Here is a 17,729-nt window from a genome sequence, read left to right on the forward strand (position 1 = left end):
GTATCTGATATTTTTAACTTGCACTCCAGGTGATCCTGATGCCAGAGATCCTTTAACAAGACTTTAAAACTGTGCTATTAACAGCAGATAAAAACAATATGTTGTCATCATTAAGGTATATTTTGAACTTTATTTTATAATCTTGGATTTAGGAAGATAAAATTTCCTCTAGATAAGTAGTGCCTTCTATTTGTCAAGGCTTTGTGCTAGATACTGTATAGTCGTGCTTTCAAAATTTGATGTGCATTACAAACCACTTTGAGAATCTTGTTAAAAAGCAGATTCTAATCAGAAGCTTTAGAGTAAGATACAAAAATCAGCATTTTTAAAATGGACTCAAAATATGTAATTTAACTGTATGCTGTCAATAAAAGACTCATTTTAGATCTGAGGACAAACGGGTTAAAACCTAAAGGATAAAAAGAGCGATCCCATGCAAATATTAACTAAAAGAGAGCTGAAATGGTTATAGTAATATCCAGACAAGTTACACCTCAAGTCAAAGCCTTTTATAAGAGACAACAAAGAACACAATATAGTGATAAAACAGTCAAATCACCAAGAAGATACAACAACTATAACATACACTCACAAAATATCACAGCTCCCAAATAATGACAAAATCAGAGAAAAACAAAAATTTCTGTAATAACAGTTAGAAATTTTAATGTTACCCTTTTTTGTTATATGGCCTAACAAAACAGAATGTGTCACAACCATCTCTATAGATCCATAATAAAATGATAGTTTATAATTTATGAACATAATTGTGATCTTAAGACAAAGTAAGATCCTCAAGTATCATCCCAAGGAAGAGTACATTTTGCTTAATACAATTTTAATGATGAGTAGCTTTTCAAAATATGCTAATTTTTTGTAACTGTTAATCCGGTTTGTGAAAGCTCCAACTTGTTTGTGTTTGGTAAACTAGAAAACCCTATTCTCTCAAACTGCTGGCTAACAAAAACTACTGCATCAGTTTTTTAAAGAGAAAAAAAAGCATGAGGTAGATTTAAGGTTTTCACCAATTACAATCAAATCAGCGGCAAAGTAGGAATATCTAATATCCTGGCAAACAATGTATTTTTCATGGAATCTGACTTTCTTTCTTTTATTCCAATTTTAACACTTTCATTAGCTCCAAATCTAAGCCTAAAATGAAGCAAAGAAGTTATCAATTGAGTTACAAAATGTGAATCCATGAATGAACTGCCTAGCCAGAAACTTCAGTTGCAGTGGGGGGCTGGGCAGGGTGAAATTCTGAGATGCTTCCTTTTTCAAACTGTGAGGGATGTGCAATGTAAAGAATGCTGTATATCAACTAAGTGATAAAAGTCACATAGCCATGATACATTTCTTAAAATTGTGTTTCAGAAGAATTAAATTGTAAATAAGATGGAAAATTCTGAAAGAGCTGAAGATATGCAAGAAAATTATCAGAGAAATGGGTAAGCGTTCACTAAATTCTATAAGTATTCTTCTACAACTTTAAATTAATTATTCATCCTTTCCACACCTATAGCAAAAATGTTTATAATTTTTTCCCAAAAATAGCAATACTATTTTGCATTTTGGTAAACTTCAACATAAGCTGTCTTATAACTAATTTAATAGTGATTTTAGGAAATGCAATAGAATTTACTGCAATAGGATTTATTTATCCAGGATTTATTTATTTAGTGGTTCAGATATCTCCTCTTCTGAATTTCTTGTCTTTAATTTCTTGTCCACCATTATATGGAGGAAAGATGCCTGCAAATTTTAATTTCAATTCTCTGTGGGCCCTTTATTCCATGTGGTACATTTAATAAAAGAAAATGTTGGATTCTGATTTTTTTTTTCACTGAATAAATGTCTCTGTGAATATGTATGTTATATGAGTTTCTACACCTGGAATTCATTAACTGAGAGTTTTTGAATGGAAATAGTTTTACATCTATTTTATTTCCACTTTTACCATAATAATTGTGTTACATTTGGACATACAGTCTATAAAACTGGAGAAGACCCCTCTAGGTCATGCAGTTTATTAATTCAGAGAATAGGCAGAGAGGGCGTTCCTGAGATACCATTTTCTTATGAGTCAGAATCAGAAACTTCCTTAGGCTAAAGCAAATTCCATTTGTGAACATTTTGCAAATCAAAAGAAGTGCACTCCAAACTTCTCCTTTAATCTTTTTGTTGTTACTTTCCTAGAGTATGTTTCGCTTTCTAAGCACCTTTTCCTCATAAATTCAAAACATTATGTAAAGTTGCCCTAGCATACTGGTGTGAGGGGATGATTTGGGGACAGTTTTATTTTAGAATGCATCTGTGCTCTTAAGAATTACCTGTGGACTGAATAAATCATGTCTTCAGCATGTATTTCACAGGAGGCATTGTAAGTGGACAGTTAAGAGTTTGGGCTCTGGTATCAGACTTAAATTCAATCACTAGCATAAATTTGGGTTTATTCTGTGACTGTTTCCTCATCTTTCAAGTGGTCATGATAATAATATACTACAGACCTCACTGGTGGGCCACAAAAGCTAATTGGTCAGTAGCAACACCAACAGCAAACTGCAACCTCCATATGCTATCGCACAGAAAATTAGAATGGGGAGGTGGTTGATTTTGCTAGTTTCCATGTAGAATTGAGGAACTACACACCTAATTTCATTCGGATGATTAAAGAAGACTGGAGAGGATGGGAGAAAACCATATGAAAGAAAATAGCAACAAGAATTGAAGGTAGGGGTTGGATGGTTCCTAATAAGTGAGATTAGTGGGATATAGGTGTGGGGCCTGGCCATGAAATACAGGCAGGATTCGTATTAGGGTGGAGGTGACTCGTTTGTAGCTGAGAGCAGAATCTTCGCTGCTTTGGGCCATGCTGATTTGCACTACTGCAAGTACTGGGCTACTAGCATCTCTAAGTTACCCGCCAGTTTGCAAACCGGCCAGGGGCACGCTAGGACTAGGAGCTAGTGGGGCTGTGACCCACGCAATTGAACCAGTTTCCTCCGGGCGCCTCAGGCTCCGCCCTCAGCCTTTGCCAAAGAACACTTGGGCCCGAGAACTGTGTAGAGGGAGGAGACTCCCAAACCCGCCCACCTGCCCACGTATTGCTTTCTTATCGCAACGCTGATAATGAGACTTTCACAAAACGACCCAAGCCCTCCCTCGAAACCTTTCCATGAAGATCAATCCGAGTTAGAAATGATTTCCCTGAAACAACACTTATGAAGAGAAGACAGTTTACTGGATCTTAAGCTTCAAAATCCACATCTAGAGGTGGGGAAAGATATTGTAGGGTTTTGCAATGCTAAAGCATTTTTTGTCATCTCATGCCTCGCCCCAGAGCAAATTGACCAGAACACAAGTAAATTATTAATCTTTGGTAGAATAAAATTAAGTGAATTGTCATTTATCAAAACTGACAGAACAATGCGTTATAAAGCTGGAGAGGAGCCCGATGTTTGTCTTCCTGTGATGTCTTTATAGAAAACTTAAACTGTTCCCTCTAGTCTTTTCTTAATGTTTCAGAATTGTGTGTGTGTGTGTGAGTGTGTGTGTATCTGTGTGTGTGTGTGCGTGTAACTGACAGATTGCTGTGAAATCAGTGGATATAATGTACAACTTTCATTTGGACCTCCTTGAAATGTGAGCATAAAAGCTAATACATGAAATTTTCAAAAGGGAGACAAACTTCAGAGTACACCTGTTTAATGTGTACCTAATAGAACTCATTTCATTTAAAGCTCTAATTTTGTTACTAAAAGTTAAAAATTACAATCCACCACTTCATACTTATTACCATGGCTAACACTAAGAAAGAGAAAAGAAAAAAGAAAGAACAAGTGTTGGTGAGGATGTAGAGAAATTGGAATCTTTGTGCTGGTAGGAATGTAAAATGGTGCAGCTGCTATGGAAGACAGTATAAATGTTCCTCAAAAACTTAATAATAGGATTAACATGTAATCCAGCAATTCTTCTGGGTATACACTCAAAGGAATTAAAAGAAGTGAGTTGAAGATTTATTTGTACACTCATATTCCTAATGGCATTACTAGGAATAGCCAAAATGTGGAAGCAGTTGAAGTGTTTGACAAAATGTGGCAAAAACATATAATGGAATACTATTGAGCCTTAAAAAGTAGAAAAATTCCAACACATACTACAAATGTGGATGAAACATAAAGACATTAAGCTAAGTGAATAATTCAAGGATGAACTTTGAAGACAGCCAGACACAAGAGGAGAAATGCTGTGTGATTCTGTTTATCTAATATACCTAGAGCAGTCAGATTCATAGAGACAAAATAGCATCGTGATTGCCAGGGGCTGGGAGGAGGGGACAATGGAAAAATGTTTAATGTACACAGAGGTTTACTTTTGCAAAGTAAAAAGAGTTCTGTGAGTAAATCAAAATAAATGGTGGCACAACAACGTGAATGTACTTAGGGCCTTAGTTATATAATTAAAATTATTCAAGAAGTTAAAGTCTATGTTATGTCTATTTACCTCAATTTTTAAAAATTCTACCCCAGACACACATCTTCCATTGCTAACCCAACAAGTTTACAGACAACCATTATGTTCATTTTAAAAAGTTCAGTGTTGGTATAAATTTGCTACCAAGGTGATACCTGACATTTCAGCAAAATATAAATGGAAAAATTTTGCAAATTATATTCACATTATAACTGTTCCATTTTGAACTTCTATTTTCCAGACCTGTACGAGAAAAGCCTAAACTGGGAAAGGAAGCTGTTGGATCTATTGAGATAGTAAGTGAAGTCAGTTAGAAAGTATGCGTATCAGAAAATTTTAGAGACCTATCAGTAGTACATAGAATGACTGTGTTTATTAGATTGCATCCATAATTTAAGAGGGAACTGAAATAATTCATTAAAGTATCATTTCTGATAGGGAAAAATATAAACAACCTCAAAATTCCACAATAAAGGATGGGGAAGAATAGCATAACATCCACATAATGACTCAGTGTTTTCAAAGTGTGTGTGTATGTGTGTGTGTGTGTGTGTGTGTGTGTGTGTATCACACATAAATGTTACCAAAAGATATTTCTGAGTGGTGGGAAATTATGAGTGACTTTTACTATCTATGTTTACATTTCAGTATATTCCAGTGATTCTGCATTGTTATATGTTGTTATTATTTTTAAAGCATTACAAATCCTTTAAATCAAAAATAACTAAGTATTTTTTAAAGCTTATGTATCAATACACTTCTTTGAAATCATGTTTAAGGAGCATTTCATGCATCTGTTCACAGATATGCCCTTCACCAACTCTAATCAGTGTTAGCCTGGCTATCAATGTTATGTCCCTAGAAATATACATGAAACAGTCCCTATTTTATCAAAACTCAACTTTAATAAAAACTGAATAGTAGTGGAACAGGACAAACTTTATCAAGAAGATAGCATTATTCTGGAGGAAGGTGGAGGAGCAGATACTATCTTAATGTCTCTAATGCTGAACGCAGTGCTGTGGAATAACACAATAAATATTCATTAGCTATTGCACTGATAAATGGAAAAAATATTTTTTGGTCTCCATTCATAAAATATGCAGTAAGTTCCTCTTGCTGTTATTCAAATCTAATTACATTTTAATACCATTTAAATTTTATTTTGGCCTCTCTCAGTAAGATAAATAATCCATGTTTTCAATTTTGCTCATGATTTGGCTTTGGACAGATGCTATGGGGACCTACTACAGGATAGAATATAAAGCATTCAATAGATGGCTTTCAGGCATTTCTTTCTTATTCCAAACAGCCCTTAAAATTATTAATGACCCCCTTAAATATCCTTATTTACAAGATAGATCTTGTTCTGGGTAGAAAAAAGAATCTAAGAAATTTTAAATAATCGAAAATACAATTCATTACATTTTTACTAGTTAGTTCTGGTGACTGCACTTAGCTATGACATTGCTATGATGCCAGTGAGCCTAGGGAATTGAAAGTGTGCAGATCAACTTTCCATAAACTAAAATGTTGTTGTTGCACTGTTCAAAATATCTTAACTTATTCCCAAATCAACCAAATGGAATAAAGTTTTTGATTCATACCTGCATCTGATCCGACTTGTGTCAGGTATCTACAGTTTGTACTGACTGAGCGGCTTTATTTTTTTAATGCCTTTAAAGGAGATGGCAAGTTCTTAATTTTGGTATTTGTTTTTACTTTAGATATAAATACATATTTATGATTTTATACATTCATTTACCATCTTAATCAATCTGTAAAGTCATGTTTACTAGGTGGCAAAGGCTGTAGGCTGCTGTTTTGCCTGAGTGTTCAGTATGTTTGTTTTATGGCTATGGTATCACCATGTTCTGTTTTCCTCAGTTCCGCTTTGCTGATAGACTGGACATCACACTCATGATCTTGGGTGTACTGGCATCACTGGTGAATGGAGCCTGCCTTCCTTTAATGTCACTGGTTTTAGGAGAAATGAGTGATAACCTTCTTAGTGGATGTCTAGTCCAAACCAACACAAGTGAGTATAGGACTATTTTTCTGAATCACTGAATACACAAAATTAATTAAATTAAAAAGCCTCTGAACAGAGAAATAAATAATCAACAGAGTGAATAGACAACTTATAGAATGGGAGAAAATATTTGCAAATTATGCAACCAACAAAAAACTAATATCTAGAATTTTCAAGGAATTCAAACATCTCAACAACAATAAAGTAAACGTTAATAACCCCATTAAAAAGTGGGCCAAGGACATAAACTTTTCAAAGGGAGCCATACCAATGGCCAAAAAGCATATGAAAAAATGCTCAACATCAGTAATCATCAGAGAAATGCAAATAAAACCACAGTGAAGCACTGTCTTACACCAATCAGAATATCTACTATTAAAGAGTCAAATAATAACAGATGCTGGTGAGAATGCAGAGAGAGGGGAACACTTATACACTATTGGGTAATGTAAATTTGTAAATTAGTACGGCCTTTATGGAAAACAGTATAAAACAGTATAGAGATTTCTCAAAGAACTAAAGATTGAACTACCATTCAATTTAGCAGTGTACCCAAAGGAAAATAAATCATTGTGTCAGAAAGATGTCTGCACTTGTATGTTTATTGCAGCCCTATTCACAATAGCAAAGATATAGAATCAATCTAAGTGTTCACAATGAGTGAATGAATAAAGACAATGTTTACATACATACATACCATGGAATACTGCTCAGCCATGAAAAAGAATAAGACCATGTTTTTTTTTTTTTTTGCAGCAACATGGATGGAACTAGAGGCCATTATTTTAAATGAAATAACTCAGAAATAGAAAGTCAAATAGCACGTTTTCCCTTATAAGTGGGAACCAAATAATGTGTACACATGAGCAGAGAGAGTGGAATAATAGATACTGGAGACTCAGAAGGGTGAGAGGGTAAGAGGAGGTGGAAGAGATAAAAAATTACTTAATGGCTACAAAGTTCACAATTTGGGTGATAGTTACACAAAAAGCCGAGACTTCACCACTATGCAATATATCCAGGTAACACAACTGCACTTGTACCCCCTAAATCTATAAACAAAATTATATAGCCATAAACGGCCACAGCTAACCTATTGGACAGTGCAGATTAGGAATTAAAACTAAAGAAGAACAGAGGATACTAGAGGCTGGGAAGGATAGAGAGAAGGAAGAGATAAGGAGATATTTATTCATGTTAAAATTAGAGCTAGACAGGAGAAATAAGTTCTAGTGTCCTATAGTACTATAGTTAGCTATGACTCTAGTTACCAATAATATTGATTTCAAATACCTAGAAGAAAGATACTGAATGTTCCCAACACAAAGAAATGATAAATGTTTGAGATAATGAATATGCTAATTAATCTGATCTGATCACTGTATGACATATGTATTACAGCACCACTATGTTCCTAATAAATATGTACAATTATTATGTGTCCACTATGATTTTTTTAATTAAAAAAAAAAAAAAGAATTAAGGCCCAGAAGATGTCACTGCAATGTGATGGGTGTCCCTTGAAAACATGGTGTCCACTTTGTGGGGAGAAGAATATGAATCATTTAGGTTTAGAGTAAAGACTAAGAGAGTTTTAGTGAAACAGTAAGGAAATCCAGTGAATATACTCAGTAAGGTAGTCTCTTCCTTAACAAACTCAGAACATGTTGAATAAATAAACCATACTGTTTAATACCTAAAATTACAAAAACAAAACATCCTTATAAATTATTTGTTATTCAGACTTTATAATTTTTTGTTTGGATACAACTTTTCCATAGTAGTCTGAATAATTAATCTCCAAATTTAGTGTGAGTAAAACCATACTATTTTTATTTTTAAAAGTATTTTTTTACTATTTATTTGTTGCATACATTTTGTGATTTTTAATGTTTATAGAAGTAGAATTTTCAATGAGGCTCATAAGGAATATTTTTTAAAGAGAAATTCAAGTCCTTTCTCTCCCACAATATTGCTAGGAGGCAATATTTTTAGGAACAATGTTTATTTCCTTTATTTGCTCAGCTAAATCTCATTAAAATCTCCATTTCTGCCATATGAATTTTGATATTTTTGTCTACCACAATTCCACAAATAGAATAAGTGAGAAATGATCATTTGCATATAAATAAATATCATAAACATTGCAATATGTGATGATGTTACGGTTATATAACAGATGAAGAGTCATGATGTCTGTAGTTCATTTCAAATGGAGGTTTAAAGAAGAAAATTATAATCATGGATATCACCATGGTTTTGTGTTGTTGGTGAAATCAGGACTTTAGTATACTAATCATTGTACAGTATTTTTTTCTACGAGAAGATATATAAAAAATTTACATAGAAAACTTATAATCCAAAGATTACTTTAAACACTGTTTTACTATGTTGCTATCCTGGTTATACTCAACAGGTTTCAATGAGCTTTCCATTTTTCCTGTGACTAATTCTTTTAGAACTTTCACACGTTCTTGCTTTTCTTGGACTTTTGAAATCATTTCCTGTAGTGTTTCAAGCTTAATTCAAAGTCCATAATTTCAGGCAGGAGCAAGGAATTCTATTACTATTACTTTCCTGACTGTTGCCTGATCAGAGATGTCCCAAAGAATTCTTTCCATTTATGAGCTACATAGTTAATGCTTCCTTGTATATTTCCAAGTTGCATGAGTACTTCTTGAGATCAGAGATAATTATTTCCAGTTCTAATTAAAGAATAGAAAATGAGATGATAATAAACCTGTGTGTAGTCAGTAAATCTGTTATCTTAACAGTGCACTATATTTGGTTTGGAGAGCTATCTATGCATCAGTATGAACAATTATAAATTAATTTCCTCTGTAATTTAAAAAACCTTTTTTTTATAGCAAATTATCAGAACTGTACTCAGTCTCAAGAGAAGCTGAATGAAGACATAACTGTGTAAGTCCAAATGAAATGTTAATATTATATTTGCTGCATGATGCTTTATTTAAAGCTTTTAAGAAAAAAGCAACTGAAATTTTGTATGACCGTTAATATTACATAAAAATGATTAAAGCAAACATTTCCTCTTCTTTCATTAGGTATATAAAATACAGTGAGTACATATTTTTTCTTCTACTTGAATGGTATATAGGTCATATGCTTTGAGTTGTATTTGATGAAGTTGCCTTCAATTAAAAGATTGTAAAGATTTGCATTTTTATAGCAATTTTGCCTCCTAGCACTATCCTAGGAGACAAAGGACTTGAATTTCCCTTTAAAAAACTATATTCCTTATGAACCTCATTGAAAATTCTACTTCTATAAACATTAAAAATCACAAAATGTATGCAACAAATAAATAGTAAAAATAATAAAATACTTTTAAAAATAAAAATAGTAAGGTTTTACACTAAATTTGGAGATTAATCATTCAGACTACTATGGTAAAGCTGTATCCAAACAAAAAATTAGAAAGTCTGAATAACAAATAATTTATAAGGATGTTCTGTTTTTGTAATTTTAAACAGTGTGGTTTATTTACTCAACATGTTCTGAATTTGTTAGGTAGACACTACCTGGATTTCCATACTGTTTCACTAAAACTCTCTTAGTCTTTACTCTAAACCTAAATGATTCCTATTCTTCTCCCCGCAAAGTGAAGACACCATGTTTTCAAGGGACACCCATCACATTGCGGTGACATCTTCTGGGCCTTAATTCTTTTTTTTTTTAATTAAAAAAATCATAGTGGACACATAATAATTGTACATATTTATGAGGAACATAGTGGTGCTGTAATACATATGACATACAGTGATCAGATCAGATTAATTAGCATATTCATTATCTCAAACATTTATCATTTCTTTGTGTTGGGAACATTCAGTATCTTTCTTCTAGGTATTTGAAATCAATATTATTGGTAACTAGAGTCATAGTTAACTATAGTACTATAGGACACTAGAACTTATTTCTCCTGTCTAGCTCTAATTTTAACATGAATAAATATCTCCTTATCTCTTCCTTCTCTCTACCCTTCCCAGCCTTTAGTATCCTGTTCTTCTTTAGTTTTAATTCCTAATCTACCTTTTATTTCTTTATGTTGCTTGATTGCTCTGACTATAAATTTGAATTAATTAAAATTAAATAAAATTTAAAATTCAGTTTCTCATTTTCAGTCACATGTCAAGTGTTAACAGTCATATCTGGCTGGCTGCCATACAATACAGCATAGATATTGAACATTTGTTTCATCATGGACGGTTCTATTGGATAGTGCTGTTATGGGCTACAATGTGAATGACGTCCACTTGAATTCCATATTGCTGCAGCCTCAACTTTCTTTGAGTAAAGTTCTTTTCTTAGCTAATTTATACAAAATTTTCTTTATATTGGGTCTTTTGAAAACTCTTGATTAGGATCTAGAGTAATGTTGTCTACTGAATTTTTGGTCTTAAAGTATTAAAGCAGGGCTCTGATATGCAATCACGAAGTATACTTTTCTTTTACAAAAAGTTTAACAATTTTTCAAATGGAGATCCATTCAAAAGTACACAATGAAAGGGAAAATAAGATGAAAAGATATGTCTGTGTACAGTTATTTAAGGGCTACAAAATTGATAAGGAAACATACTTACCATTTATAGTACTTGTTATACTATTATTATTTTATTTTATTTTTTGGAGATGGAGTCTTGCTCTGTCGCCCAAGCTGGAGTGCAGTGGCATGATCTTGGCTCACTGCAACCTCCACCTCCTGGGTTCTAGCAATTCTCCTGCCTCAGCCTCCTGAGCAACTGGGATTACAGAGGCACACTGCCATGCCCAGCTAATTTTTTGTATTTCAGTAGAGACAGGTTTTGCCATGTTGCCCAGACTGGTCCTGAACTCCTGAGCTCAGGCAATCCACCCACCTTGGCCTCCCAAAGTGCATGAGCCACTGCACCTGGCCTGTTTTTATTTTTATTTTTTTAAGATTTGTTTAAATAATAAGAGATTTATTACCAAGACCAGCCGCAGTGGCTCACGCATGTAATCCCAACATTTTAGAAGGTGGAGTCCAGCAGATCACTTGAGGTCAGGAATTCAAGACCAGCCTGGCCAACATGGTGAAACCCCATCTTTAGTAAGAATACAAAAATTAGCTGGGTGTGGTGGTGGGCACCTGTAGTCCCAGCTACTCAGGAAGCTGAGGCAGGAGAATCACTTGAACCTGGGAGTCAGAGGTTGCAGTGAGCCAAGATCACACCATTGCACTCCAGCCTGGGTGAAAGAGAGAGACTCCATTAAAAACAAGAAAAGAAAAAAAAAGGAAAAAGAAGAAAAGAGAAAAGAAAAGAACACCTATAACATTCAATACATTAATATTTATTATAATTAATATATTCTGAAGTACATTAATACTTTGAAAATATTTGTGATACATGTTAAAGAAGATCCTTCAGTCAAATTGGTTTAAAACGTTATCTATGACAGCCTCCTATGGGATACACACATGACAATACGGCTAGTAAAGGCTCCACTTAGTTAGCTAGGTTTAATCCAAGTTTTCCAGCCCTATTAATATTTGATTATGGAACCTAATTTCTTTCCATTAAAACTTATTAGCATCTGTGGAACTAATATTTTAATGAACATATTTTTGGGAAGCATTGATTTGCATAATTCTTCTGACTGTAATGTAATAATACTTCTTCCATTTGTAATAATCAGAAACTGAATTCTATTCTACCTGTTATTTTCCAAAGAAAATGACTCAGCTTTATAATTTCAATGTTAAGTCTATGTCTCTGTCTTAGTTATCAGAAAATTATTCTAAAAATAGTTGAATCTTTTCTTGCTAACTCCAGATTAGAATGACTAAATAGTGCCATGATTACTGCTATTCAATATGTTTCCTTCTCTTTTGCTGTCAAAAGTTGATTACTTAATTCTATATGAATTATAGAATTAAGTAATCTTAATTCTATAATTAAGCAACTTGATCCTTTTCTTTTGCCACTTCTAACGTATCTAGCATAACCTACTTGAAACAGAAGGGACAAACTAGACAGCCAAGTTTGTGTTAGATTAACAGATATATAGTAAATGCTCAATAAATGAAGCCATTAAATCAATCCTAATTTGGGTGACTTTTGGAATCAGAAAGCTAAGCCCTCAACGGTGGCTTCATTTCATGGCGTAAAATTAATTGCCTTGGCTCTGAGACTACTAAAATTCTTCTTCTGGATCCCAGGTAGTTTGGAAGTCTGATTACTAGATGAATGAGGAGTTAATAAGTAGAGTTCTTCCATGTGGAAAAATTGAATGTGTTGTTTGTTTGTTTATAAGGAATTTTTTTTAAAAGTAAGTCAGTGCTTCTATAAAATTATTTTAAATTATTTTTTCTGATTAAATCATATTTTCATTGTAGAAAATGTGAAAAGATACAAATGGTCAAAGATGACAATTAAATCACATACATAATTCCACCACTAATACCTATAAATATTAATTTCTGTTCATATTACTATAGTATTTTTACATAGTGGTACATATGTAATTTTAGTACAATTGTACTGTTTATATGATTTTAATACCTTTGTTGATGTATAATTTACTTAGCATATAATTTATCAGTTTTAATTGTGCAGCTTAATGATTTTTGTAAATGTATAGGGTTGTACAACCATCATCACAATGTTTTTAGAACATCTTTCTACAAAGATTCTCATTTGCAACCAATCCCTATTCCCATGCCCAGCTTCAGGCAACTCCTTATCTGCTTTTATCTTGAAAGATTTGCGTATTATTGACATTGCATATACATGGAAATATATAATATGTAAGGTTCTTGCACCTGGCTTCTTTTGTTGGCATACCGTTTTTGAGGTTCATCCATGTTATAACAGGTAGGAGTAGTTTATTGCATGTTATTGCTTACTAGTAATCCATTGCAAAGCTGTATCACATTGTGTTTATCTCTTCACCAGCTGATGGATATTTGGATTATTTCTACTTTTTGGCTATTTACAAATAATGCTTCTGTGAACACTGATCTACACTTCTTTGTGTGGACATATGTTTTTATTACTCTAGCGTAGACATAAGAGTGGAATTGCTGGGTCATATGGTAAATTTAGGTTTGTCACTTTGAAACACTGCCAAACTGTTTTTTCAAAGTGGCTACACCATTTTACTGTCTCACCAGCAGGGGCTGAGGGTTCCAGTTTCTCCACATCCTTATCAACACCTGTTACTGTCTGCCTTTTTAATTACAGCCTTTGTAGTAGGTATGAAGGGGTATTATGACTTTAATTTGCATTTCCCTAGTGACTAATGATGAGCATTTAATGTACTTTTTAATCTATCAATACATTTTCTTTGATGAAATGTCCATTCAAATATTTTACCTATTTTTAAATTGTGCCATTTGTCCTCTTATTATTAAGTGGAAATAATTCTTTATAAATTCTGATTACAAGTTCTTTGTCAGATATACAATTGGTAAATAGTTCCTCTCCATCTGTTGGAGTTTTCACTTTCTTAGAGGTTTCTTTTGAAGGACAAAATTTTTAACTTTGGTAAAGTTCAATTCATTAAGTTTTTATTTTATGGATTACACTTTTGGGTGTGGGAATTTTTTGCCTAACCCAGGGTGATGAAGATTTTCCTTTACATTTTCTTCTTGAAATCACAATGTTTTAACTCTTTTTTTTTTTTTTTGAGATGGAGTTTCACTCTTGTTACCCAGGCTGGAGTGCAATGGCACGATCTCGGCTCACCACAACCTCTGCCTCCTGGGTTCAGGCAATTCTCCTGCCTCAGCCTCCTGAGTAGCTGGGATTACAGGCACGCGCCACCATGCCCAGCTAATGCTTTGTATTTTTAGTAGAGGCAGGGTTTCACCATGTTGACTAGGATGGTCTCGATCTCTTGACCTCGTGATCCACCTGCCTCGGCCTCCCAAAGTGCTGGGATTACAGGCTTGAGCCACCGCGCCCGGCTGTTTTAACTCTTAAACCCTTAGGTCTGTGATCCATTTTGAGTTAATCTCAGTGAATGATGTGAGGTAATGGTTTAAATTTATCTTTTTTGCATGTGGCTATCCAATTGTCCCAGTATCATTTGTTGAAAACATAAATGCATTTCTCAAGTGCATTGCCTTGACACCTTTGCTAAAAATCAACTGCCAATAAATGTAAGGGTCAGTTTCTGTTCTCTCAGCTCTGTTGCAGTTATTGATATATCTGTCTTTATGCCAGTACTATACTGTTTAGATTACTGTAGTTTTATAGTTTTAATAAATAAACTCAGGAAATGTAAGTTCTCCAAATTTGTTCTTCTTTTTAAAAATGACTTTGATTATTCTGAGTTCTCTACATTTCTATATATATATATTTTTTATGATCACCTTGTCTATTTAGGAGAGCACACGTGAGAATTTTGACAGGGATTGCATTGAATCTATCGATAAATTTGGGGAAAATTGTCATCTTAACAACACTGAGTCTCCCAGTCCATCAACAAGGAGTGTCTCTTCATTTATTTAGATCTTCTTTAGCTTCTCCTAATAATGTCTTGTGGTTTTCAGTGTATTCATCTTACATTCATTTACTTGATTGTTGCAAACATTTTCCCCACAACATTAAAAAAATTCAGCTAGGTGATTTGTATTAAGGCTGTAGTGTTCCATCCTATCCTTGAATAGTACCTCTTACAAGAAAACACAGTAAATTATTTGTGATAGTTATGTTCTGCTAAAGTTTCTGTGAAAATTGAATTATCAAATTCTAAACCATCCATTACCCTTTGGAGAAATACAGTGTTAGGATCCTGTGAGCCTCTGGTAACAAACTTTTCATCAGCCAAATAATATGCAACCTCACTTTATGTGTGCTTTTGTTTAAAGTCATCTTATTTAATATGTGCCAGTGATTCTTTAACATTGAATTCATCGTCAACAGCACTATATCTCATGCCCGAATGAAGCTTATCTGACACACCTGTTTTCTACATAGGACACATCACAGCCTTCTAGCAACTACCTCACTAGCCTCTTGGCAGATTCACTTAATTCTTCCATTACCTGAGTGTTCTCAGCCAGTCCCTTTGTTTTAATTATCACCCGCCTAACAGTTACTGCTTTCAAATCCACATCCCTTGCCTAGACGCCCTGTCTTGTGCTTCCATTTCTCATTTTCAGCTTCTTACTTGATCTCCACTTTGAGGTTTAACAGGCATTTCAGTATTTGCAAATCTAAATCCAAGGTCTCTCTATGTCCTGCAAATCTTGTCTTTGTCCCAGTCCCTCGCAAGTAGAGTGATATCCTCATTACCAGCTGCTCAACTCAAAACCTAAGAGGTTATTCTTGATTTCTCCCTTTCCTACATTCCTCATATCCAATACATTGGCAACTTTTTTTCAGGAAGACAAAGATTACTTTATTATTACACGCACACACACACACACACACACACACACACTATGAGACTCCAGTGTGTACCTGTAGTCCCAGTGTTACGGACCATCAGTGCCAGCTACTCAGGAGGCTGAGGCAGGAGAATCCCTTAAGCCTCAGAATTTGAGGACAGCCTGGGCAATACAGCAAGATCCCATCCTTTTTTTAAAAAGCAAAAAAATTATAAAGCACTAAGAAATCTAAATATCCATGCTAGAGCAAACAGTTGGCAATTGAACATCCTGGGTCAATTGTATGCTTGAAGAGACTGTGACTGATAAGATCCCCATGGGAGAGACAGAATCCTCATAGACAAAGGGCAGGCCTACCTGTGACAACTTTTCAAGTTCTCTCTTCTCTTCAAGGATCATGAAAGGTACTTCATTCAAGGTGAGGCATACAATCTGCTGCTCTTCAGGCAGATCAAATTCTCATAATCTAGAGGACTGAATGAAAAGAATTTTTCTGTTTCAGGATAGGCAGCATTTGGAGGCAGGAAAGGAGATTTTTGCTTTGACAGTCTTCCCAGTCATGTGTCTGGCAGAGAAAGCTGGCTGTTCTTATTCAGGGTGTCCATTAGTCTGGCAATTTTTGTTTCTAAAATACACATAAAATCTGTCTGTTTCTTTTTATGTAGATTGCCATGACCCTCATCCAGGCTCCAATTCTTCTCACCTTGGCCATGACAGTAGCTTCTTAACAGAACTTCCTGCTTCCATTATTTCTGCTTTCATCCATCCTCCACAGAGAAGCTGGAGTGGTCTTTTAAAAAGTTCATAATGCCATCCCATGCTTAGATCTTCCAATGATCTTCTGCTTCTCTTGGAATAAAAGGTGAAATATGCACCATAAAAACCCCAGAATATGCCAGATTCTCCAGCCTCATCGTTTCTTACCACTGTGGACTTCTTTTGTTTCTGCAACATGCTAAACAACTTTTTTTTGACTCAGTCTCTCCTGGGAGAGATGTTTTTCCACTCCCTGGAATGCACTTCGTGCTCTTTTTATGGCTGGCTTAATTTCATGTTTTGGATCCCAGCTATAATATCACTTCCTCACAGAAACTTTTCTTAACCACTCTATTTATCTGCACTAGCTCTCCCAACCCACATTTGCCCACCAGCTATTCTGTGGCCTATCATCCTGTTTACTTCCTTCATAGAAAAACCTTTTTTTTTCTCTTTGTGTATTGTCTACCTCCTCCCAGAATTGGAGGACTTATTATCTTGCTCATGGCTGTGTCTCTAGAACCTCACATATAGTGGGCACTCAGTATACATTTATTAAATAATTACATTTCTTGTCTGGTCTCCTACTGTTCCATATTTGGATGGTTTTCAGCTTTTCCATATTGTTACAAATGCTACAAAAACCATTTATATAGATGAATCTTTGTATATATCACCTTAGGGTGAATTCCTTAAGTTGAATTTTGGGCTGACTATGGATAGTTTTTAAGCTTTTTATCAAATGCTTTTGACTGCTATCATTTTTTTTTTTTAACACTCCAGTTCTGCCTACAGTTGCCTAATTATCTCAATGGAAATTTTTCATATGAAAGTATTAAAAATACTGAAAGGAAATACAAGTAGCAAGTGTTTAAAAATGCTAATTTCTGGCCGGGCGCGGTGGCTCACGCCTGTAATCCCAGCACTTTGGGAGGCCGAGGTGGGTGGATCATGAGGTCAAGAGATCAAGACCATCCTGGTCAACATGGTGAAACCCCGTCTCTACTAAAACTACAAAAAATTAGCTGGGCATGGTGGCACGTGCCTGTAGTCCCAGCTACTCAGGACGACTGAGGCAGGAGAATTGCC

General features: G+C 34.5%; 1 protein-coding gene across 1 annotated transcript in view; it reads left to right on the top strand.

The window, feature by feature from the left end:
* ABCB5 (ATP binding cassette subfamily B member 5) overlaps window positions 1–17,729 on the top strand; it is a 125,662-nt gene that overhangs the window by 1,675 nt on the left and 106,258 nt on the right. The window contains exons 2-5 of the mRNA XM_017526944.2: window positions 1,375–1,448; window positions 4,715–4,769; window positions 6,361–6,511; window positions 9,373–9,427. Of these exons, the coding sequence (XP_017382433.1) occupies window positions 1,396–1,448; window positions 4,715–4,769; window positions 6,361–6,511; window positions 9,373–9,427 (314 nt within the window). The 5' untranslated portion in view covers window positions 1,375–1,395. The remainder of the gene's footprint in view (window positions 1–1,374; window positions 1,449–4,714; window positions 4,770–6,360; window positions 6,512–9,372; window positions 9,428–17,729) is intronic.

This window comes from Cebus imitator, unplaced genomic scaffold (assembly GCF_001604975.1).
Source record: "Cebus imitator isolate Cc_AM_T3 unplaced genomic scaffold, Cebus_imitator-1.0 Scaffold45, whole genome shotgun sequence".
NCBI classification, from domain to species: domain Eukaryota; kingdom Metazoa; phylum Chordata; class Mammalia; order Primates; family Cebidae; genus Cebus; species Cebus imitator.